Genomic DNA, 26,959 nt, shown 5'->3' on the forward strand with positions numbered 1-26,959 from the left:
TTCATCCAAGGTCATTCCAGCAAGATCCTTATTTGCTTCCCTGATTGCCGTTACCTTAACATTCCATTTTGACTTAGGTAATACTCTTAATACCTTCTCAAATTGTTCTTCCTTAGAAATTACTTTTCCCAGGGAAGTAAGTTTATTGATTAAGGTGGTAAGCCTTGTCATCATCTCATGTAGGGATTCCTTCTCCTTCATCTTGAAGGCCTCATACTCAGTAAAAAGGAGAGCAATCCTGAATTTTCTTACCTGAGAAGTGCCTTCATGAGCATTCACCAGTGCATCCCAGATCTGTTTAGGAGTAGTGCAGGTTGATATCCTGTTGTATTCAGCTGGTCCTAAGCCACAAACCAGGATATTTTTTGCCTTAGCATTTCTCTTCAAGGCCAACAAGTCATCAGCGGTAAACTCACTTCTCACCTTTTTGACCTGTTCTCCATCAACGAACTTCATTGGAATAGTAGGACCTTCAGTGATCTTGTCCCATAACTCATAGTCTTCTCCTTGAATAAACATCTCCATCCTTGCTTTCCACCAGATAAAGTGAGTGCCATCAAAGAGTGGAGGTCTAGTAGTTGACTGTCCTTCACTGTGACCAGTAGGAGGTGCGGAATTTATCATGTTGATCTTTTCTTAGGTGCTAGCCTTATTTAAGAGAACCTCGCTCTGATACCACTTGTTAGAGTATGAGCCCTACTAATTTCTCGATTCTATTGTTTGCCTATCTGTGGAACAGGTAAGTAAATGCAGTTCGCAGAAGAGAAAGCTGAACACAGTATTTTTATGTGGAAAACACCCGGCTCAAGAAAGGTGTATAAAACCACGACCTGTACCTCTATAGGATTTAACCCTAATTTCACTAAAACTCTTGAGCCTCAACAATCAAACAATTACAAGGCTTCTTGTAACTTAGGAATTAAAACTTTTAATTCCTATCACTACAAAAACACAAATCTCACCTAAGATAAGTGTTCCCAAATCTTCGAGTTCCCCAACTTGAAGACAAATACTTCTATCTCAGTTTATAGATTACTGAGTACAAGAACTATGACTCGTTACAATTAAAAGAACCTACCTATTACAATTGATCTACGACTTAAGAAGTATAGATTAGGTTCTTCTTCAACTGGACGAACTTGTTTGCTTGATTGTTGACTATCTCTTTTGTGCGCGCTGTGCTTTGATCTTTTCCCTTGTATTTATAGCAACCCTGATTGAAACCTTCAGTTGATCTCCTTTCCTTACTTGAATTGGATTGCCTTTTCCGTCTTTTAATTTCTACCACCTTTCCTTGTTTCCTAGTTTGAATTGGACTGCCTTGATGTCCTTCCTATCTTGACTTGGATTGCCTTCACTCTTTTGAATTTGAACTTATTTCTTCTATATCAGCTTGACTTGTAAATAGCTTTGCTCTAACATCCTGTCCGCCTTGTAGGATGTTCATGCTAATCAGTCGACAATAGTAGATTCACTTGTGTGGAACATGTTGCATGGAACATGTTGTGGAACTTGTTTCATTCACTGTGTTCATCATCAAAACTTCATTTTCTTTTCCTAACACTTTGGAATCACGAAAAACAATATTTATCATAGGAAGAGAAGGAGAAAGAGATAAAAGGAGAGACAAACATACTTGGAGTTGAAGCATAACCCTCCATTTTTTGATGTTCCTTTTTTCCCATTTCGACCTGGATGTGTGATGACCAACTTTGAGGCAACGTATAGAGATCAAGAACTTTATGAATTAAGAGGTAAGAGGCCGTTAACAGAAGAGGAGCAGAGACGAATATTCCCCTGTGGGATACAGGGATTGTAACGAAGTGCTTTATTATTTGATCTGACCTATTATCACCTGAATTTTAGTTTTCTAAATTTAGTACTTGTTTACTTGTTGAGATCTTTTCACTCTCAGTGAATCAGTGAATCTTTATTAGCTTGAACATCACAAACCTTCTTCGCCCTATGTCAAATAAATTAAAGAAGAAAAAAGTTCGGTCAGTAACACAACATCAGATAGGCGCGGCAGTTCCTAATACATCACCGTGTAGTTCCTTCTAAGCGCAGCTCATACCAATAGCATTACATCCTTCAACAGATATGCAGTATCTAATCACCAAGCAGAAATCCTCAGTGAGTCAGCTTGTCCAACCCCAGTTTGCCCACTATTTTGTAACTCGGGGCAACATCGATTTGGCTATTATTTTCGGCATATTCCCCGTACTTTCCCCTTTATACATAAACATGGAACTTTAAAAGTGATATCCTTTTTATAAACGCTTGGCAATGGACAATTTGGGGGTGGTGGGGGGGCACCTTAATTCAGTCTGAGATTGAAAGTTTTCCTTGATGGCTCATGAGAGGTTCACTTTTGACTCGTTCGTGTACCTTTGCTAATGGAATAATTGGAATTCTCATTAGACTTGGTGCTCGATGTTTTTGAGAGTGTTTACATTGGTACGAGTGTGATTGTACCATCTTGACTGTTAGCTTAATGAAACTCGAAGAGGCAAGCACCAAATTCTCTTAATCTCTAAGTTTATCTTTTATAACTAACAGAATCCCTGAATAATGCGTCAAAAAACCATGGTTGGAGTGGCAAATCAAACCCCAATAAATCATATTGGAATAATAAATTGTATTCCTACAAGTGGCGTCGAGGAAGAGTTCCACGTACACAGACCTTACCCCTAACACGGTGTACTGAAAATGTGAGGACTCGGTAGACTTATATGTTTCAAATTCATTAGCATTAAAACACCCTGGTTCAGAATACACAAGAGAAGTGCCTTTTACTTCAGCTGAAATAAACAGGATGCAACCCATAGAGTCTATACAAGAATTGAATGGGCACTTAGCAATTGTAAATGGTTACACTTGCTGATTCATTGCTGAGCTCACCCCAAGACTTTTAAACTCTTCACAACAGCGCTGCAGCATATAGCAAATTCCCTGATACTGTGAAGAAAACTTGGGCACGGAGTATTAAGTCGACTAAAATGTTTCAGCTTAGTCGCAGATTCAAGGCATTGAAGAGCAACCTCGAGACTCTTAATAGATATCATTTAGTTGAAATTTCAGGCTGCAAAGTACACCGATCTTCATATCATTTAGTTGAAATCTCAAGCTGCAAAGTACACCTATCCTCATATCATTTAGTTGAAATCTCCGGCTGCAAAGTACACCTATCCTCATATCATTTAGTTGAAATCTCAGGCTGCAAAGATTAAATGTGTATTAATAGTACTTTGTTTGGAATGTCTTTTTGGCTGTATATAACTAATGCAAGTATTGGTTATACACTCTACTGTGTATTGTGTATTGAAGTGTGTATTAGTAATACGCTCCATTTCTTATGTATTAGTAATACAAAGACTATTAACACATGCATTAACTTATTAAACGACCTTAATACCCATCAATAGTGAATCTTTTCAAAACATTTCACAATTTTTTTTCCCACCATTTTAATTTACAAGAATGAATAGTTGATTTAAATAACCGCAACATATTTTTTCTTTACTTCGAGGGTCTTTAGAAAGATAAAAAAAAAATTAAAATTCTTGAGACTATTTCTTAATTTTACATCTTGTATTTTATTTTTGTTTCGATTATGTTAATCCGTCGGCATAACATTCTTGCGCAAAGATGAAGATCTTACAATTAATCCTAAACCTCTAAATACTAGTTCAACAATACTAATTATGTTTGAGATACAAAAGAAATTCATTGCAAAAAAGTGTAAAAAATCAAAGAAGGATATTTTTGTAAACAAACATTTCTTTTATAAAAATTATGTAAGATGTATTATTTCTTATACATCAAATCAAACAATATATAAGAACTAATACATTCATAACTAATAAAAGCATAATTAAAACAAGTATTACTAATACAAGCTTCACTAATACACTATATTCTGCATTGTTCTTGTATGACTGTTTAGGTTTAACATGGAGTTCTTGTGACCTCTTAAAGAATGCCTCTTCTAATTTCTTCTGATTCGCCCCTTCTGACCGCGCTAATTCCAATGCCGATAGAATTTCTTTCTTCCTCTTCCTCTTCCTCGGGTGTGAATACCTCATAATATATTGGTAGTAAACCGTTTTGTATTTCCCACAATCGATGCCTTTTTCCCCACTCTGCATCTCCGTCAACAAGTGTTTTCAGCCTCTTCTCCTCGTATGAGTACACTTTCTCCTTGGGCGAGACCTCCTCCGCTTTTGGTACTAAACCGTTCTGTATTTCCCACAAATGATGCTTTTTTTCCCACGCTCCATCTCCGTCGATAAATGTTTTCAGCCTCTTCTCCTCGTATGAGTACACTTTTTCCAGTATGGATTGATCGGCCATTTGTACCTACACCACAACCCTAATTGAATACAATACTATTGTGATTTAATTATTATGGGTTAAATAGAAATATATTGTATTTATAAAGTGATATATATTTCCTTACCAAAAATATGTATTTATAATACTAGAAACCAAATTAAAGTAGGATTACAAAACCCATTCCAATACGAATTAGGAGAAACAAATCCTAAATAAATTTGGTTTCTTACACCAATTTTGAATTATCATTTATAAACAAGTCCTGACCAAGCTTGCACGTACCTTAACAAATTCCCTATTCCTATTTAAATAGGGATAGCTAAGGTACTTGTAACAGGAAATATATATCAACAACGTAAACCAAAAGTAGACCCATCCAATACTAACTGATGTAAATATGGTAACTATAGAAATTATAGTGTTATTTAGTGAAGAAACCTTATATTCCTATTCCTTTTAAAATTGGGAGAGCTAGGAAGCTGTGCACTTCTATATAAGTTGTTTTGTCAATTGAAAAAATTCTCCCAAAAAATTTTCCTGCGGCAAAATCAATTAAGCAATGGTTGAAAAATCGAGTATGAGAGGAGATTTTCAAGTATCAACAAGGTTTAGCATCAGAAGAGGAGAAGGAGGATAAGGAGCTTTTCTTTCTGTGATTACTCCCCAATTAGATATCCTTCTCAACTACTTGTAACTCTTCTTGCAGGATTTCAAGTACAGAGTATTGAAGATTGAAAAAGTGAATTGTTCTGTGGCAATGTATTATACGTATTGGATGACCGTCATAGTAACTAATCTCACTCTTGTTACTCCTATTGAAACTTTTCAAATCCATGCTGCTTTTACTAGCTTCAATGATGATAGTAAGGTCTATTGTTGCGGGCCTAAAGAAGAGGTAATCAAACACTTAATGAAGTTTATGATTTCCGTCTTCCTTTTATTATTTGCTATTTGGTAAGTGTGTGTTAGTTTTTCTTTTTCTAAATGAATATTTTATTTTACTTCTGTGTTTTTCAAGAAGATCAGCCAAAGATTGAATTTGGTTTACTAACTGGATGAATTGGTCTTTTGGTCTAGTTAATATGTTAACCAGAAGTAGCTTCAAACAGAATAAAGACTACTCTCACTGTAGCCACCTGTTCAGAATTGGCCTCGCAAAATACAACTGTTTCATCAACGTATTGTAGATGTGATAGAAAGTGTGAAATTTCTTTGCGATATTTGTTACTGTTGCTAGTCCTCGTCTGACTAGAAATGCAAAGATGACTAAATATGTTAACCGAAAGATCTTCGGCTTCTCGTTTGTTCCCTTATGCTCTTGGTGGCTAAGTGGAAATTTCCAAATTTTCATTACATGAATTCTGTTTTTAGGATTTTTGATACGAAGCCATAGGAAACATAAAATGCTAATCATATGCATTTGCTTTCTGTGGATAATGCACTTGTACTTGATACCAACTTTATTTTGTTTCTCCATTTACAGCCTATTATTGGTTTGCCTAGCTGCGAGTTTTGCTTTGGCCTGCTGCCAGAAGGGCGTGTCACGGGAGGACAGGGACCGTGGTTATTTAATTTTCTAAAATTTGAGATTTCATTATTATTGTTGAAGGTACTTGTTATAGTTGGTATTGGTTGGGTTGTCTCCATCTTTTGTAAATTAAGTGCTTTAGTTTGAGTATTCCATTGTATCCTGTTTATTCCACTGTATCCTAATCCCCATATCACCAGGATGCCGAGAGGCATGTACAGTGTCATGAAAACGGCCATCCTCTTCACGAATCCAATGTCAAAATGTTAGCAAGATAAAACACATTAGTTGAAAGCAGAAAGAGTATCCTAGTTGAATGACCATCTCATAGATGAATGGAACCAGAAATATATCTGCAAATATTGTAAATCTCTTTTCTGGAGCTGACAGTAAACAGTCTCTCTACCTCGCAAAGGTAGGGATTAGGTCACATCTTGCACAGACCCCACTTTGTGAGACTACACTGGGTATGTTGATCAAATTACACTCCATATCATTTCCACAATTTATTTTAGTATTATCTTTTGCGCTTTTTTCTGTTTTTACTTCTCTCGTGACAACTCCCACGTCCATCAATATTCATAGCTAGACAAAAGTAATTCTCTCCAAGTATTGTTTTTATGACAAGGGACTCCACAGCCGCTACCCTTTGGATGAAACCCCACTCATGTGCAATAGCTCGCAAACCACACTAGGGTATCGACAAGCTCGACCAAGAAGGCCAACCCCCTATTGTCGCAGGCAAAGAGTTTCGAATTAGAGGAGCCACTTCGAAGGATAATTCTTTCCAAGTATTTCCTCTTAAGAGATATAATTGTATCACATCTAATTTCAGTATGACAGGAAGCTTTAGACATTAGTACGGTAAAGATCACAAAACTAGGCAGCATTAGACATCGTCAGTCGTGAAAGTACTCATTGGGCAAATTAATTAATGAAGTAATCATTGCAGCAGAATTGGTTTGGGAATTTGCACCAGCTGGTTATTGGGATTTCACACTGAGTTTCAATAGATGATTTTATGGAAAAGAGGTACAAGTAGCTATGTTAATGCACTTTATAGATCAAGTTGTGGTTATTCAATTTACCAACACATTCGTTTGGAACTAACTTTGATCATCAATTTCAGGACGTTAAAAGTCGAATATCTGCTAACAAATCTAATAAGAGGACCAAATGCTGGGGATTATACTTATGATTTCACTGCTAATATTTGCACTGATTCTGTCTACATAGAACTTTTGGGGTGACAGAAAGGCGACGGTTGAAATTTGAGAGTCCATTGGGGAGTACGGATTCATCCATAACTATTTATTAGTGCTGTTAAATTCTTTCTAAATACAAAAATAGATTAGCAAACATGCCTCTTCAGCTAATTGAAGAGGTGCACAGCTACAGGTGGAATATTGTATATTATCTCAAGTTAGGACTCCTATCTACAGGTGGAATATTGTATAGTATCTCAAACAGAAACACCGTATATTTAACCACCACAAGCGATGAAGGTATTTGTCTTATGGTGAAATACAAGAATATATTATTGCTCATGCCAGAGACTAAGTTTAGCCATGTTGAACCTCAAATGATTAAAATGTTTTACATTCTGTTGATGGTACAGGTATATACTTTTTTGTTAACTAGGACTGAGGCACTTACTACATGTTCAACGTCCTGCTCGTGCTATTGGCCTGATCACTCGAAAAGATTTGATACTTGAGGTACCTTAGCTAGACCTATCATCATGTATATTTAAAGTGGTTGTATTTCAGTTCAAACCATGAGCCTGGTATAAGTGGGAGAAGGGTTGAGGGACAGATCCATACTGCCCGAGCAGTTTTCAGGGAAGTGTAATGCGGGAAAAAGTAACAAGGCTCCGCATCACGCATTATGTGAAGCGTGAAGCGATGCAAGCACATCATTGAAGTGAAACACAATTTAAAAGGAAAAAAGACTAAACAGAGCATGCAAACAGTAAGACAGAATTGAAAAGACCACAATAACTCTATAAGCAACAATAAAAATAATATATATAAGCAGAAATTTAAATTAAACACCAAATCACAAATTAAACACCAAATCATAGATTTGATCACTGAAACACCTATTGCGAAACAGATAAGCAAAACAAAATAAACCACAATAGCAAAACAAAACAGGAACAAAAAAAGAAGAAAAAAGTAGTGGTAGTCTCAACAGTAAAGAAGAAGTTGCAGAAGTGAACTTCAAAGTTAACACTCGAAAACCGCAACAGTGGTAGTTGCAGCAGTAGACTCCTTTTTCTAAAATTTAAAATTGACCTTAAATATAAAATCAGCATGAAACAACTCATTTTTAAATTTAAAATTGACCCTAAAAATAAAATCAACATGATGTGCTCTCATCGGTTCGCAACTCGCATAATCCTGTGATGAGCCTGCTTTTGTAAGGTTGGCTTGCATCAGCCACATGCAGCATAGGGGATTGCATTGCTACGCATCAGCCATTATGCGACGATGCGAGCGCATTCCTGAACACTGGCCTCGAGTTTCAAACCTGTGGGCAAACTGGGGTTGGACCAACTAACTCACTGGGGATTTTTACTTGGAGATCATACAAATATGTTTTATTGATAACCATGGTATCCAAGCCAACTTGTGCGCTCCTTGACTAATTCCACGGGATACCTGCCAACTCCCGCTAGCAACAGACACTAGGTAACTTTATCCACCAAGCAGAGGCGCATCCAGGATTTTGAGGTTCTGGGTTGTCACGGTCCGAACCGGGGCCCTGGCCGTGATGAGTATTCCGAACCATAAGGCCCGAAACACCCCTATATGTCTGGTAATCATGCACATAATTCATATGATAAAAGAAATGCAGAAGATACATAATATAACGGAAACATGGTCAAGAATCATATGCGAACAATAATGGGGAAACAATGTCCCACAATCTCAATCAACATCTCTCAAATCGTCTGCGAAATCTCTACTACATGAACTGAAATAAATATCTATCTGAAAACTGGGACAAGACCCCCAGTCGACTCAAAACTAATAAATAATAAATGAAACTACCAGATATCAGGCCTTCAGAAATATAGAAGGCTCACCAAGTGACTCTGCGAATCTGTCTGAGGAAATCTACTGATTTTCTGGACCCCTAGACTGTGCCTCCGAACCTGGGAGGGAAGGGAGTCAATACAAAAGTACTGGTACACAGAGATATCAAAACAAAACATAATATTTTTATAAAATATATTTGAGAGCCATTATAAACCAATTTCATATTAAATCACTTGAAAACATATGGGCGTAATGTAATTATTTTCAACAACAATGCAATGCAGCTGAGCTAGGTGGAATACCCTACATATCACATTTACACCAACTGTCAAACCTCGGTTTCCGCCGAGATTAGAGTATAAGTGAGGGGAAGACACACAAGATCACACAGCAGGGTGTCTCGACCCAATGGTAGTGCACAAGATCACAAAGCAGGGCTCCTAACCATAGTCCCAATTTGGGAATGACATAAAGTCAGGTACGCAAGATCACAAAGCAGGGTACCAAATTCCCATATCGGCAAACACGATTTCCAGCGATGAGCACTTACACTCAAACGCCTTCTTCGGGCATCCACCTATCTTATGAAAAATCAATGCATTCAAATTTCATCTGATTCAATCACATATCATATTCTGTAGGGTATCGTCATACCCGACTTGCAAGCCATCAATATCACATAATTCTTCTCATTCAACCATTGTATTCAACATGTTTCAACACAAACAGCCCTTTCGTTTTCAAGTCAAAATCATATCAATTCTCAAAACATTTCATGTCATGCTTTTCAAGATGTTTTCAAACAATTTACATCATATAAACATTTAAAATAAATTCACATCAAGAGAGGGATTTCATATCATTCATGATCTCAAGTTAACATCTTTTTGAAATACATGCATATACATATATCATATAACAAATCACTTTGGGAGCAGGCCTAAGGGCCAAATCAATATCATAAAACGTTTACAACATAATCATATTCGTAATTTCAAAACCCCCATTTGAAAACATGAAAGCCCATGAGATTTTTGAGATAACCCCACGCACCTCGATTACTACGAATAGTAGGTGCTTCTTGAAGCCTACGTTGAGAGGGTTCCAAATATGCTTTTAGTTTCTAAAACCCACGGTTGAATCTTGAGTTGCTTGAATTTTTATTTTGAAATCCTAGAGAGAGTTCTTGAACAATTTTGATGAATGAAGGTGTATTTTGGGTCTTTGGGAACTGAATTTCGTGTTTAGGGCTAAGTAAGGGTGGAAAAGGACCATTTTGCCCCAAAAACGAAGTGTTTAAGTCACCTGAAACCTTTACATAGGCGTTGCCTATGCTATAGCCTATATTTACATAGGCGCCGCCTATGCTATCGCCTATGTTTACATAGGCGCCGCCTACTACTTTGAAAGGCCATAACTTCTTGCCCGGGTGCCGAATTTTAGCAAAATTGGTATCGTTGGAAAGCTAACTCGAAGACCTATCATTTAACACATAGTAGGCTCTCTAATTTGACATATACAGAGAGTTATGGTCGATGGAAGCTGACACAAATTACAACATCCACTAAAACTTAATTGATCGAAATAGTTTCAACTCGTCCTTGAGTTGAAGGACCTCTATGGTCTAAATTCAAGCTTGAATGAATTAACATACTACGCAAATAATTAACATGCCATATTGGAATAGGATTTATGACTTCGGGATTATCAAGACATCAAAATCATGATTTTTATAACACCTCGAAATGTGGGGTGTTACACAGGTGCCACGTCCTATGAACAGTAGCACCATATTTACATAGGAGAAAAGACTAATAGCCGTTGCTCCTAAAAATTCTTATTTCCAAAAAAAAGAGAGATGTTTGACCAATTTTTTTTTTAGAAAAATAAGTGTTTTGGAGAGTAACAAATGCAGTTTTCAGAGATTAAAAAAATAGTTTTTTCCCTAGAAAATTACTTTTTAAAAAATATTTTTGAAAAAAATAGCTTAAAAATACTTGATTAACACTAATTGTTGCTCAAAAGTGTTTTTAATATTTATTAATTAAAAAGATATTTCTCATAAAAAAATTTAGAAGTGCTTTAGGAAAAAAAAAGTTGAAAAATAAGTGGATTAAGAAACCACATATTGATTATTTGTCAAAGTGCTAGTCCTGGCTCACTGTCCGCTCCCTTGGGTGTGAGATTACATACACTCAGTGCAAACTTTTGCAAAATATAGTTACTGAAACTGCTAAAAGATATTGCCTGAAATTACATGGAATGCATCTTGCCAAGAGACCTACAATGTCCTGAATCCAGCAAATTTAGCCTAAATTAGGATTCAAGGGAACAGAACGATGTGTATGCGATAAAGAGTAATGAAACATATTAGTGCTTGTACAATATTATACAAAGAGATTCCAATTAATAGTCCCTAATATGTCTTTTGATTTTCAAAAAGATGAACAGTTAAGCCAAAAAATTTCTCGACTAACTCAACTTCCTCACACAAATAGACGCATAAGAAAGAAAAGGAAAAGGTGGCCAATAGAAACTGAAAAGTCATATTCCTTCTTGAGTAAACTGGCTTGAGTCGAGATGCTCGATGGGGGACTCTTTGTTAAATAGACCTTTTAAGTCTATTTTTTAATTAAATGGATCATAAATTTTTTTATTTAGTGAAATGACCAATTTTTAAGACAGATCTATTATGATGGATATATAGGCAAATTGATTATCTGTCCGACAGATATATAGACAGATCAGTTATCACTCCAACAGATCTATTATCTGTCCGATAAATGAAAAAATAAAAGTAGGTTATTTTGCTAATTGAAAACTTCAAGAGTGTAGGCCATTTTGCTAATTGAAAGCTTAAAGAGACTTAATAGCCAAATCTTCTCCTCGATGGGCCTATAAAGGAGAGTAGAAATGATAAGCCATCATTGTAAGATTTTATGTCCTTCCAAACTAACCCTAAATCTGAAATATTTTAGCAATAAATTATGGTTTATTTCAATAGTCTTCTGAATGTTGTACAACAAAATTTCAAAGAAAAGACAAATAACATAGGATCCAAAGCTGACTGTTGTTAACTCGACAAACTGATCTACGTATCAAAAGACTGATATTTGTTCCAGAAAACTCATTTGTTTAGATTATAATACAACTCTAAATGATTGAGTACTATTTTTGTATAAGATAATCAACTCAATTCATGGTTGATTCTTTCAGGTATACAACAACAGATAGACTTCAATCCATTTAAAGTTTTACGGATCACAGTTGTTGTTAGCAGAAAGACATGAATAGATGATAAGGGAAATCACAAGTAAAAAGGGTAACAGGCCGCAAATCTCCCATCGTTGTCAAACCATATTATTGTGCCATGCATCATCTTTATTTGGTGGAACTATAAGGTGAAAGGTTAGACCTGTTTGTAGGTTATTTGTCAATATTTTTAAAATTGAAATGAGAATCCATTAGCTGAAAGTAATGTTGATGAATTGAGACATTTCATCAGTTCCTTGACCTACCTCCCCATTGTGTGTAATGCAATGGTTCATCAGATACTTTGTTTCGTCTATTATTCAAACCATCTCCTGTGCCGATTACACTAAAAGTACAATCATCAAAGATATAGCCTTAAAAGAAACAGAACATAGAATCAACAATACATAGAAGCACTAATGACGAAACCACTAATAAATAATATCTGGAATATTCAGTTACATAGAGTACTAATGACGCAACCACTAATGAATAATATCTGGAATATTCAGTTTCGAATCTCAATCCATCTGTAACAAAAAGATTGACTTGCATTTGTTCGCTTCCTTAACAATCTAAAGTTCTTCAGTTGTGTAATAGTTGACTGCGAACATAATGTTTTCGCCTATTTTGCTTGGTAGTTTCAACAGTAGAGAAATTTACATGTAGAAGAATTGGATCAAGGTAGTAAACTCCAATAGTAAAAATCGCTGTGAAATTTCTAAGATGCCAGCTTTGGCAGTGACATCGGCAATGTCTGGCAACAAAGATGAGAAACTTTCATTCTATCAGACATGAGATAGGGAACAAAGTTATTCTGTCAGAATGGAAATGATTGAGATATGTATTTGACTTATTGAATATGCAGAGTTAACAGAGAAAATGTCGATAATAGATAATTATTGTAATTGTGGGATAATTTAAAACTTACAAATTTATTAAGCATGTTTTTTTTTTTTATTCGTATTAGGGGTTTGAAGAATGACCAATCGGCAAATTGCACAAATGCCATATGGACGATTAAGAAGAGGTCTCTTGTCTCCCTCTATTTTAAAACATTTACGATTTTTATTTCATTATTTTTTCTGACATTTACTTTTTAAATTTAATTGTAATAATTAATAACAAATATAACTATATTTATTTTACTAAATTGCCAAATGGCTTATTCATAGGATGCCAAGTGGCTTAATGTGGAGGCTTTATAGATAATATATAATATATAGATATAGATTCAAAGTTGGTGTAAGAAACCAAATATGTTTAGGATTTGTTTCTCCTAATTCGTGTTGGAATGGTTTTGTAATCCTACTTTAATTTGGTTTCTAGTATTATAAATACATATTTTTGGTAAGGAAAATTATTTCACTTTATAAATAAAGTATGTTCCTATTTTACCCATAATTAAATCACAATATTTTTGTATTCAATTAGGGGTTGTGGTATAGGGTACAAATGGCCGATCAATCCATACGGGAAAACGCAGCACCGGATTGGGAATGTGTGTACTCTTACGAAGAGAAAAGGCTAAAAACACTTGTCGACGAAGATGGAGAGTGGGAGAAAAAACATCATTTGTGGGAAATACAAAACGGTTTAGTACCAATATATGATGAGGTGTTCACACCCGAGGAAAGAGAACTGGAAGAAAAGAGGAAGAGGAAAAGAGAAATTCTATCGGCATTGGAATTGGGTCACAAGAGGAGGATCAGAAGACACAAGAAGAGGCATTCTATAAGAGGTTACGAGAGCTCCATATTAAACCTTTAACGGAGGAGAAGAAAAAACTAAAACAGTCATACTTGGACGATCTGGAAAAAGTACGCCTCGGTAAGATGAAAATTGAGCACTTTTTTCCTTTTGGACCAGGATGGGATCTTGCATATTACGACATTCCTGATGGGAAATTTCCTTCGCCGCTGCCAACAGCTTCTCTGACCCCTGAGTTCTGGAAACAGCTTTACGAATATGTTAGAAAACCTAGTGCAAGTGTTACCCAAACAACAGGATCTAGCACTCCTGTGAACTCAAACCTTGCAACAGAGAAAAGATGCTGCAAGAATCTCTATGCGACACCCTATTGCAAGTGTGACCCAAACTGCCGTGAATACTACGATGTCTTTGAGGAGGAACATCCCCCAGAAATTACCCAAATTTCTAACGCATATGCCCGACAGTGTCGCCAAACGCATGAAAAGTTTTTCATATTGCTAACCAATTCGTTATGTCTAGTTTCTTATCAAAGTTCCACTGTCACCTAATTTTATTGGATTCACCCTATCCTTTGGATAGTTTTCATCACTCACTCTAATGAAATATGTGTTGCCTTCTTTGACAGTGTTTTGACATTGATGACTACTTCGATGGGAGATTACATCCATTACGGCCATTTAAGGAAATAGGCGCAGGCAAGGCTGAAATTATAATGGAATTGGCAAACCATGCTATCCAAGAATATAACGAGAAAGAGAGCAATGTATGTATGCTCCTTAATTTTCTTTTTGTGATTAATCCCCAATTATATATCCTTCTCAACTACTTGTGACTCTTCTTGCAGGTTTTCAAGTACAGCGTTTTGAAGATTGAAAAAGTGAATTGTTCTATAGCATTGTATGATACGTATTGGATGACCGTCATAGTAACTAATCTCATTCTTGTTACTCCTATTGAAACTTTTCAAATCCATGCTGCATTTACTAGCTTCAATGATGATAGTAAGGTCTATTGTTGCGGGCCTAAAGAAGAGGTAATCAAACACTTAATGAAGTTTATGATTTCTGTCTTCCTTTTATTATTCTCTATTTGGTGAGTGTGTGTTAGGTGGACTGGTTTTTCTTTTTTTAAATGAATATTTTGTGTTATTTCCTTACCACTTGATGCTATCCTCCGAACTCTGTTAGCGTATCAATTTCCCAATCATTCAAACATCTTCTAAAGATCAAAGTCCATCCTTGGTTGCTCCATATCTCCCCAATCGTTGCCTGTTGTTGTCGAGATAATATATAGAGATCTGGAAAGAGTTGTTTCAGAACTCCTTGTCCTTCATGCCATTTATCCTCCCAAATGACTAATCCTCACTAGCAAATCTTCAATGCCAGTACAACATCAAACTTTGATTCTGGGATTTCAAAAAATTTATGCATAATCCTCCTTCTTGCCAACTATCATGGATCTCCATTTGACATTCCCTGGGATTGGAAATAATGGCATCGTATGTAGGCAATGCATCAAGGATTGAATTGATTAAAATTAGTCTACCACCCATTGAGAGATATTGGCTTTCCAGCTTGTTAGTCTTCCAAATTCCCATTGACTTACTTTTGTTCCCCAAAAGCATTCCTATATATATTGTTGGTAATTTTCATATTCTACTTCCAAGAGGATCAGCCAAGGATTGAATTTGGTTTACTAACTGGTTGAATTAAACTTTTGGTCTAGTTAATATGTCAACTAAAAGTAGCTTCAAACAAAATAAAGACTACTCTCACTGTAGCCACCTGTTCAGAATTGGCCTCGCAAAATACAACAGTTTTATCAACATATTGTAGATGTGATAGGAAAGTGTGAAATTTCTTTGTGATATTTGTTACTGTTGCTAGTCCTTGTCTGAGTAGAAATGCAAAGATGATTAAATATGTTAAACGAAAGATCTTTGGCTTCTCATTTATTTCCTTGCTCTTGGTGAGAAAGTGGAACTTTCCGAATTTTCATTACATGAATTCTGTTTTAGGATTTTCGATACGAAGACATAGGAAACATAAAATAGTGATCATATGCATTTGCTTTCTGTGGATAATGCACTTGTCCTTGACACTACCTTTATTTTGTTTCTCCTTTACAGCCTATTATTGGTTTGCCTAGCTGCGAGTTTTGCTTTGGCCTGCTGCCAGAAGGGCGTGTCATGGGAGGACGGGGACCGTAGTTATTTAAATTTCTACCATTTGAGATTTCATTATTATTGTTGAAGGTACTTGTTATAGTTGGTCTTGGTTGGGATAGTCTCCATCTTTTGTAAATTAAGACGTGCTTTAGTTTGAGTATTCCATTGTATCCTGTTTATTCCACTGTATCCTGTTTTAGGCTAAAATTCAAGTGATGGTAAGATTCTTCATGGTTATTTCATGGGTTGTTTTAGGCAAATATCGAGAAGAAACCCTTACAATCGCCTCACTTCATTCAAAAGATAATTAGTTCATGGCATACTAAAATATATGTTGATTTTAGGTATTAGAGTGATATGCAAAATTAACCCTTAGCTTAATGCTTTTTTCCTGTCTGCAACGACAACGATACTGGGAAGAGCTTTTTTCCCTGTCTGGAACGATACTGAGAAGAGAAGGGAGTGCATTGAAGCGGTGAACAAGATAACTACTTTACCCAAAAAGGGTCCAACATAGGTGAAAAATATGCACGTAGAATGTATGCCGAAGCAATAAAACTTGTCATGAGTTGGCATCCTTCAGTACTCCATCCTTCTCAAGTTCATGCACAAGTTCTCTCAATGCTGGAAGCTTCATGGTAAGATTGGCAAGATTACTGTAGAGTTTTTGTAGTCCTTGCAACAACAAGCAGTGTTTAGAGCCTCTGGGAGCTGTGATAACTGTTTCATCTCATCCGAGATCATATTTTCAAGAACAGTTGGTCTTGGAACAACTCGAACAATCTCACCCTCTTTAGGCTCTTGAACTCGTGCATCAGCTTTGGAGACCAGTTCAGAGTTTGAGTCAGCTCTGCATTAATTTGATGATAAATGGTACCTGTGTTGAACCAAAGAACACTCTGTGCCACATCAGTTTCACCCCTTATCCCACATCACCAGGATGCATGAAAACGGCCATCCTCTTCACGAATCCACTGTGTCAAATTGTTAGCACGATAAAATACATTTGTTGATCAAATTATATTCCATATCATTTCCACAATTTATTTTAGTATTATCTTTTGCGCTTTTTGCTATTGTTAGTTCTCTTGTGACTGCTCCCGCGTCCATCAATATTCATAGCTAGAGTGATTGCAGAAATTACTTGGTTGGTGCGACTCTTGGATTATCAATCTGCACCACCGATTTTGTCGATTCCTATTCATTTCGACAGTCAGGTTGCTCTTCATATTGCCAAAAATCCGGTCTTTCATGAATGAACGAAGCATGTGGAGTTGGATTGCCATTTCGTTTGTCAACAATATCTTTGAGGCCTTATCACTCTTTCTTTTGTCCCATCGAAGCATCAGCTTGCCGACTTATTTACTAAGCTTTTATCAGGAGCTTCTTCTCGTGATTTATTGACAAAGTTGGGGGTTTTGTCTATACCCACCAACTTGAGGGGGATGTTGAAAATCGATGCTATCATCTAAAATACATGCCGAAATTGTTGAGGAAATTAAAGAAAAAAGGAAGGGAGAAAGAAAAGGAAAGAACAGACAACAACGCCTTAAGTGAGGATCTGTAATGACTTTAGGATTTGGTCGAGTTTCCACGTGGCAACATTAGATAGTATATATGCTTGAATGATGGATTGAATGTGTACCCTTTGATGCTGATAATGAGAGGATGATGTGGAACACCTGAGTAATAAATGTACATAGTGGAGGACTAAAGTTCTGTTATAGAAGAGAGGAATAGAAATAGGACAAGTGTAAATAGTATTTTCTTTTTTGTTTTTCTTTATACACCAAAACATTTGTGTATTTATACTTGAAGGAAATAAATCAAGGTGTGTAAAAAATTTTGCAAATCATTCTTCATACTTCTTTCTTTCAGAGAACACGAAAATTACCACACGATTTAAATTATTATATATGTATTATTGTATTGGTGATTTGAAGCTAGGGTTGAAGGTTTTATTATGTAACCTTAGAATGAATTATCCCTTTTCTTTATGACATGGAACTCTGATAAGATGACACGTGGCAAAGCTGTTTTTGAAAAGCCACTGTTAACACGTAATGACATGGATGGACCTGTTTTGTAACTGTGATGGTATAAACGAGTCGAACTTTCAACGAATGACATAAATGAGTTATTTATGATAATTCGATGACATAGTTGAGCCTTTCCCTAAATAAAATATGTTCCTATTACCCATAATTAAATCACAATAGTATTGTATTCAAGTAGGGGTTGTGGTATAGGTACAAATGGCCAATCAATTCATATCGCAAGAGAGGAAGTCAGCAGAAGGAGAAGATAACACGGCGGTGAAGAGGCAAAAAAGCTTTTCTGGTGCTTGGGAAAAGGAGCAGAGGGGAAAAGCAGCACTGGATTGGGGTATGTGTACTCATACGAAGAGAAAAGGCTAAAAACACTTGTTGATGGAGATGCAGAATGGGAAAAAAAACACTTGCTGACAGAGATGCAGAGTGGGAAAAAAGCATCATTTGTGGGAAATATAGAATGGTTTAATACCAATAGATGAGAAGGTCTTCACGCGTGAGGAAAGAGAACTGGAAGAAACGAGGAAGAGGAAAAAAGAAATTCTATTGGCATTGGCATTGCGGTCACAAGAGGAGGATCAGAAGAAACAAGAAGAGGCATTCTTTAAGAGGTTACAAGAACTCCGTATACCTCTAACATTGGAGGATAAAAAAACAAAACAGTCATATTTGGACAATGTGGAAAAAGTATGTGTCGGTATGATGAAAATTGAAGCCTTTAAAACTTTTGGACCAGGGTGGGATGTTGCATATTACGACATTGCAGATGGGAAATTTCCTTTGCTGTCAATAGCTCCTTCGGTGCCAACAGCTTCTCCGACACCTGAATAGGATCTAGGACTCCTGTGAGCTCAAACTTTGCAACAGAAAAAAGATGCCACATGGATCTGTATGTGACACCCAATTGCAAGTATGACTCAAACTGCTGTAAATACCATACCTCTCTGCAGGAGTATCCCCCAGAAATTGCCCAAATTTCTAACGCATATGTCCGTCAATGTCACCAAATGCATGTCAAGTTTTTCATATTGCTAACCACTTACATATATTAATAATTTCATGTCGTTATATCTAGTTTCTTATCAAAGTTCTGTTGGTGCCATTGACATAATCATCGGTTAGGATTAATAATCTTGTCAAAATGCGATGTGCTCTTTTCTTTTCTTTTCTATTCTATTTTTCTGCTTTGGCCTCATGAACAGTAGGCAGCAACTTTATTTTATCTGCGAAAAGAATGGAAAAAGAAGGCAATGATTTCCCTGTCTACTCAGATGCTGTTTCATATGTTTGTTTAGCAAGAGAGTTAATATATCAACAGTCTTTATTGCTAGTTGGTTTTGTTTCCATTTTGTTTGGTGACTGGCTCATTTGATATGTTTTTATTTTTTTCTTGGATGATATTAGAAAGCTATTTTGTTAGATCTACTGAGAGTTATTCGACATCACCAAGCTAGGCTTGACACTCCCATCCGTACGGTTCAGAAAATATATAGTGATGCTGACTTGGAAAACATGCCATATGATTCTGCCTTCAATCGTGGGGCAATATCAACTCGTCCATTGCTACTAATTGAGCCATCTTATAAGATCGCTCAAGAGGTCGGCCAATTCGTGTGAATAAGGATACAGATGAAAAGATTACAATGAAACCAGCACCTGACAGCAAGGTTGAAATGAAGAGCGGACCTGTATCTGATCCTAAAATCAAAGAAACAGTTCCAGCTAACTCTCATGGTAAGGATGTGATACAAGTACGACCACGAAGATGGACGCATGTGAGATTGTAATGAGCCCGAGACTTGGAGTGTGCGAGTGAGGGACTTAAAACACACCATACTGACTCTAATCTCACACTTGGAAGTGTAAAGAGGAGCCTTGGAACACAACAAGGCAACCCCTAAATACATTTGAAGGGCGCCTAGCTTTTAAAGGGCATTTTGGACATTTTAGATTCTATTTTGTAATAGCTATATAGAGAACACTTTAGGGTTTCATTAGCTTAGTTTTGAAGAATATTGAAGGTTGTAACATTGAAACACTCTCTCTTATGAGAAAGGTCTCTTGGCCGAAACAATGTAACAAGGTTTTTTGACTTGAGTGTGGAATCACTCGTGTTGGATTCAAGCTTGGAAATGTTGGATGCTTGGGAGATCGAGGTCCCTCTTGTACCAACGTAAGAGATAGGTGAATTGTAGTGTGTAGTGTTAAGGGTCCAAGAGTGCAATAATCTTTTGGGATCTTAAGATTACATCTTCATGTAGTCTATCTATCTATCTATCCTTTGTTTGTTGTAATAGTTGTTTCTTGTTCTTGTTAATGTAACCCTGAGGTGTGTTATTGCTACCACATTGTTGTTGTTCATCTTGTCTTCATATTATTGTTGTGAAATCTAGTTTGGGTGGCTATTTAGGTGTTGAAACACACCCCTATCTCGTGTATTATTGTTCTTGTTTGTGAATCCGAGTGTGGTCATCAAAAGGGTCCTCAATTCTTTGAACTTGTGGGCTGATTTTGGTGTTTTTTTCATGCTTCCTAGTCTTTATGTATCTTTTGGTATCAGAGCATGGCTTGATCTTATTCCCACAAGGTTAATCTTGGGCTCTCTTGGTTGAAAATAAAAAAAAGAGTTAAAGTTGTTCTTGTTCTTGTTCTTGGCCGAGAGTTAGTGTTGTTGTTACATCTTGGCCAAGGCTTGTTTGGTGTCTAGATCTAGTAATTATTTTGTTTGTCTAGTGTGTTTCTTGAGTTGGTTTCTTTGTCACTAACACAAAGGTGTCTAGATCTAAAGTTGAGCTTAAAAATGATGACATTGTTGATGTGAACTTGAAGGTGGCAAAATCTTGTAGTTGTTGTCATGGCCGTATGAAGTTGTTGTTATGTTCTTGAAGATTTTTTTTGTGTTCATCTTGTTCTTCACCTAGCCTTATAACTTAACCAACAAGAAAAGTGCAAATAGATTCAAAGAGGTGAAGATAAAAGTTGTAAAGTTTGTTGGTGAGAAGACTTGAACCATCACTTCCTACTTCCTAAACTTGACATGAACTTTTTCAACTACTACCCTTAAATCAAGGAGCCTTGTTTGGTGGAACTAGTACAAGTCAAGATCAGCCTTTTTAAGATTAAACTTACCAAGGACTCAAGACTTATACTTTCCCTTCAAAACTAATTATCTTTCATTCCAAATTGTGTAGAGATTGAAATTTCAAAATTTGTGACAAAGTTGTGTGGGACCGAGACCAATTGCATGGTGTCACTTCATCAAGTTACTGTTCATGCATCAAATTTTAGCTCAAATTTCAAATTTCATAGTTTCTTTTTGTTGTTCCTTAGTTTCAATTTCGTTGGCTCCAATACTAATTTGCAAACTAGTACTCATCTACTAGATTGTTAGTTAGTCTTTGTGTTCGTTCATTCGTGTTAAGCATTTGTTGTGTGCTTTTCTCATATGTGAATTCGTTGTATCTTGTTGATTCAAGTCGTAAAAAATTTTTATCTGAGTCAACTCAAATGAAAATCTATTCCGGGCAAAAGTAAACTCGAATCTCAATCACTCGCGAAGTACAATCCGGCTTTTAACACTTGTGAAACCAAGTGTGAGGTAAACTCAAGAGTGAGAGCATGGTGAGGCTCTTTTTGAACTAACTAGTTGTTTTCTTTTATTTGTTGTTGTCTTTTGCTAGGTACCATGGCTGCCCATAATTTCAATGCCACATTTGATCGCATCAATGACAATCTTGAAGATATGAAATGGTACGTTGAAATTATATGCGAATTGTTACCCAAACTCTTCCCTCAAAATCCAATTGTCCAAACACATTGTGATGAGAGCTTTTCGAAGAAAGTTTCTTCCCAAGCTTGTGAAGGAATTTCACACCGAGGTAAAGACGAACATACTCATGAACGTCAAGGTAAAATAGCTAACTCTTACACTTTGGTGCATGTGAATGATGATCGTGTGGCTAATAAGCCGTTGAGTGTGAGTAGTCGTTTACCTACATATGAGTGTATTGGTTCCTTAACACTTGTGGATGATGTATATGTTGTGCAAGTGGATACACTAGTTGATCCTATAGATGACCGAATCGACTCTTCTAGTAAGATCGATTTGTGTCCACTTAGTGTTGAAGCTATTGTGTTGAATGAAAGTACATCGTCATGTGAAAATTGTGTTGACCAACTTGTGTGTAAAACTTGCCCACCACTTGAGAATACGTATGATGTGATTAATGAATCTTAAGTGAGTGAAGAATTTGAAGACGTTGGTCAAGAAAATAGGAGTGAACTCGTGAGATTGTCCTGTGGTGTAGATGCTAATGTTTGTTGGGCTCATTGGGATGATCATGCGTAATACCCCGTAAGTTTTTCGAGTCGTTAAAACCTTTTTAATCTTGTCAAGAGAAGCTTAGCACTTAAAAATTAGGCTAAGTGTTGAAAATTTCTTCATTCCATAAGCTTGCTAACTTTGATAAATTATTTCCTGACCTTCCCGACCTCCAATTTTTTATTTTCAAGTTGAGTTGCGATGGGGCAAGGTCATAGTACGTTCTGGATGATTTTTGGGATTTTTCGGATAGCATAAGGGCATGTTTGGATTTCAGAAATAGTAGCTCGGGGCGATCTCAAGGCGTCGCCCATCTTTTAGCACCGCTGTAGCCAAGGTGCCGCCCTAGTTACAGCACCGCTGTAGCTAGACGACGCCCAGGATAATCCCCCGGTCTAGGCAGGGCGCCGCCCAGGCTACAGCCCTGGCCAATTTTCAGCAATCCAGTCCCTATATATATATTCTCTAACATGGGATTAAACATGTTTTCAACCAAAATACACCCCTCTTTCACAAAATCTCTCAAGAACAACACCGCTTGTCCCAAAACAAAAATCAAGATCCTCTAAAATTCAACAATGGGAATTCAAAAATAATTTAAGATTTGGAATCCCCATTGCTAGAGATACAAGGAGCACCTATCAATTTCACGAATAGAGTTCCGAAATCAAGAGTTCATCCGGATTCATAAATCTAAGGTATGCAAGTGTTGATTCTTGGGTTCCTTCCACCCAAAAAGCTCAAGAATCCTTTTTCATAAATTCAAAGATTATGTTTTTATGAGTTTTAATGATTTATGTGGGTTGAAATTGAAGTTCTTGATGTTGTTGAAATTAAATTCATGTTTTGATGATAAAGACTCAAGCTTTGACCCTAGTATGTGTTGATCTTGTGGTATTGATGATAAAGCCTCTTCAAGAAGCATGTTGAATTATGTAATCATGTTAATTGATGTTTGAAATAATCATGTTTTACAAGTGTGTTGGAATATGATCATATCATGTTGAAATTCTTGTATGATAAATTGGTTGATGGAGTCATGATATTTAGAAGTAGTAATTGTTGAATAACTAAAGCATGCTCCCTATATGTTTGATAAAATGCTTGTATGAAGAAAATTGGGTCATTATGACATGTTGACTAGAAACCCCTAAGTTTGGTATAAGCTAAGCATGCCATGTGTTTGTTAAAAAGCTTTAGTGAATGGATGGTAACATGTTAGCATAAAATCCTTAATTATGTACCGTGAATGCATGTTACGTGTTTATTGTAAGACCTTGTGGAATGAGATATGAAGTGTTGGTATGCTTTATTTACGTGATCACATGTTAATGTTCCCAAGTGCTTGAAGAAATGTTTAGTTGAGTTATGGTGGATGATAGTCGATTGTTATGATGTTGATGTTGGTCATGGACTCAAGAAGTCATATTGTGTCAGTTTTCTTTTATCGAGTCCTGGGGGTACTTGTACCCGAAAAATATAGTTGTGTGCCTAGAGTCGAGTAATTCTCAAGATAATCTTAGTTGTGTTATGATCAGTAGAACTTAGTCAGTGACCGAACAGTAACAAAACTCAGTCGGTCTAATCAAGATCAGTACTCAGTTCAGATCTCAACAGAATTCAGTATTCAGTCAAGGCTTCAGTAAAGTTAAAAAATATACGAAATTTAGTAGCACTCAGACAGAAATAGAATTCAGTAGTATTCCGTCTGAAATGGAACCAAGCTAACTCAGTCAGATAAGTCAAGTAATGTGATCAATAATAGATTCAGCTCAGTCCAAGTTATGTTAAGAATCAGTTCAGAGTCTTTCAGTTGGGAGTAGGATTCAGCACCGAGTTAGCTCTAGGATGGGAACTCACCTACTAGTAGAGGGTGTGATTCTTAGAAGCAATCCTTGCGAACCAGAACTATATAGCCAACGTAGGTTGAGATATCATACCTAATAGTTGAGGGTAGATGGGGTGGCTTGACCTGTTAGATGAGGGCTTCACCATTCTCGTTTGAGTACTTGATAGATGAGGGTCACATAAAGCTGTCTTTACCCATGGTACGGTACTGACACCCTTCCAACTGGGGTTACAGGTTGGACCCCTACTTAGCTAGAAGGGGAATGCCGGTTAGATGACTACTTCCCATAATCTCAGTTTCAGAATTAGTCTCAGTCTTCAAGAAAAAACTCAGTTCAGTATTATAAAGTCAAGGTTGTCAGATATAGGCCATCAAGTATTATTATTTGTAAATTTAGAGATCCGCTGCTAGATAGGCCGATCACAGATTCAGTTAATCAAGTATTATTACCGATGAATTCAGAGACCACCTGCTAGATAGGGTTGATCTCAAACTTAGTCAAATCATCCTTATTATCAGGGGATCTAGAGATATCCTGTTAGATAGGGTTTGATCCCAGATTTATCCTTTTAGTATTCCAGAGTTGGTACTCAGATATCAGTCTCAGTAGTTTCAGATACTCAGAATCTCCGTATGTTCTGAAATTTTAGATTGACAGTATATTCAGTATCAGTTATCAGATTCAGTCTCAGTATGCTCAGTCACAGTAGGCACAGTATGTTAAGTAGTTACAGATTCTTTGTGTATGCTAATCCGGCTCTTACATAACATTCAGTTAGTTATTGTTCATGCATACACCCTTGCATTTAGCTTTACCTCATTTGCATACTCAGTACATTCCAACGTACTGACGCATTTACACCATGGTGTTTTATTTGACACCATAGGTTTGGAAGCACGAGATCCAGAGTATCCTTAGCTGCTCAGTTCCTGTCAGCAGCAGTAGACGTAGCAGTGAGTCCTCATCTTCTGAGGATGAATTATTATTATTTTAGTATATTATTCATTCAGTTTATTTCAGTAAACGGAGTAAGTTGGGCCATGTCCCATCAACTCCACAGTTCAGACAGTTAGAGGCTTTTCGTACAACTGTATAAGTATTCAGTTTTCAGAGTTGTGTATTTTAGATGTTTTGAAACTTATGGCAAGATTTCGCCAGTTTTTTGGATGTATTTTTTTATATTATGTAGTGCTCAGGTACAGATATCAAAAGAGGGTTGGCTTGTGGCCTTCAGAATCATAAGCACCGTTTGATGTTCCAGTTATAGAAAATCGGGGCGTTACATCATGTACGTGAAACATATTTGAAACTTGATAGTGAAATTATAGAGAGTGAGCTTTCTTATCCCAAATCCATCCACGTGGTAGATCTTTCTCTTTTTAGGTACAATGTCTTGTTTGAAGATAGTTAATCACTCCTAAAGAACCTAGTGATGTGAGTGAAGTTGACGACATAGCTTGTATTGGAGGCTATAGCCTATATGCCAACCCATTATGGTGTGACAACATTCATCCTCAAGGTGGAAATCTCTTCCTGGAAGATGAGAGTACTCTTACGGGCAAGGAATGTATAGTCTCGAAAATGACTTCTTTTTCTTCTTTCTGTGGCTTCCTTGAGGACACCATAGTAGAAGTAGACTTGAGTGCCACCTTTATCTACTCTCTCTTTGCGTGTGATGATATGCATACCAATGTAGAGAGTACGCCGTGTATATGTGGTAAAGGCTACGGGAAATGGAAGTGTTGTCTAGACCCGTGTCTATAGCTCCTCTTCCCATTTGATCCTGGTGCCATATTAGGGTGGGGAAGATTTACTCTCGTCTTAGGTGCATTTCTTTTTTATTCTTATCATAGCCAAGTCCTTGGTAAATTTGTCGATGGCTTCATAATGTTTAACACTAAGGATTCTTGGTTATATGTCAAATATGAACCGCCTTGGCATATTGAGATTTGAACTCAAAAGGTCCTTGGTTTCTTTTTTATTTTTTGGTGTGGACTATTTTGAGTGTTTTGGGTGCATACCCTTATTATTTATTTTTGCTAACCCTAACCCTCATGCCATGAGAAAGTGTTCTTGTTTGTCTCTCTTTGATTTTGCAAGGCATGGATTCGAGATCGAATCCTTTTTAAAGAAGGGAGGATGATACAAGTACGACCCCAAAGATGAACACATGTGAGAGTGTAATGAACCTGAGACTTGGGGTGTGTGAGTGAAGGACTTAAACCACACTATACCAACCCTAATATCACACTTGAAATGTAAAGAGGAGCCTTGGAACACAACAAGGCAGCCCCTAAATACACTTGAAGGGCGCCTAGCTCTTAAAGGGCATTTTGAACATTTTAGCTTCTATTTTGTAATAGCTATATAAAGAACACTTTAGGGTTTCATTAGTTTAGTTTTGAAGAATATTAAAAGTTTTAACATTGAAACACTCTCTCTTGTGAGAAAGGCCTCTTGGACGAAACAATGTAACTAGGGTTTTCAACTTGAATGTGGAATCACTCGTGTTGGATTCAAGCTTGGAAACGTTGGATGCTTGGGAGATCGAGGTCCCTCTTTTACCAACATAAGAGATAGGTGAATTGTTGTGTGTAGTGTTCCAAGAGTGGAATAAGATCTTGGGTCCTTAAGATTACATCTTCATGCAGTCTATCTATCTATCTATCTATCTATCTATCTATCTATCTATCTATCT

General features: G+C 36.7%; 1 protein-coding gene and 1 pseudogene across 1 annotated transcript; one reads left to right on the forward strand and one right to left on the reverse strand.

Moving 5' to 3' along the window:
• Positions 1 to 13,428: 13,428 nt before the first annotated feature.
• On the forward strand, positions 13,429 to 16,222 carry LOC107849903. The gene is made up of 4 exons (XM_047400636.1): positions 13,429 to 13,989; positions 14,498 to 14,635; positions 14,717 to 14,905; positions 16,001 to 16,222. Exons 2-4 carry the CDS (start codon positions 14,585 to 14,587, stop codon positions 16,079 to 16,081), a joined length of 321 nt encoding a protein of 106 aa, XP_047256592.1. The 5' UTR covers positions 13,429 to 13,989; positions 14,498 to 14,584; the 3' UTR covers positions 16,082 to 16,222.
• A 3,399-nt stretch (positions 16,223 to 19,621) lies between these two features.
• LOC124889542 overlaps positions 19,622 to 26,959 on the reverse strand; it is a 34,749-nt pseudogene continuing 27,411 nt past the window's right edge.

This window comes from Capsicum annuum, chromosome 12, assembly GCF_002878395.1.
Source record: "Capsicum annuum cultivar UCD-10X-F1 chromosome 12, UCD10Xv1.1, whole genome shotgun sequence".
NCBI classification, from domain to species: domain Eukaryota; kingdom Viridiplantae; phylum Streptophyta; class Magnoliopsida; order Solanales; family Solanaceae; genus Capsicum; species Capsicum annuum.

Coding starts and splice junctions, on each gene's coding strand:
- LOC107849903 (XM_047400636.1), top strand. CDS start 14,585: ATGGAATTGGCAAACCATGCTATCCAAGAATATAACGAGAAAGAGAGC. Junction 14,636..14,716: donor ATAACGAGAAAGAGAGCAAT/GTATGTATGCTC, acceptor CTCTTCTTGCAG/GTTTTCAAGTACAGCGTTTT. Junction 14,906..16,000: donor GTTGCGGGCCTAAAGAAGAG/GTAATCAAACAC, acceptor TCTCCTTTACAG/CCTATTATTGGTTTGCCTAG.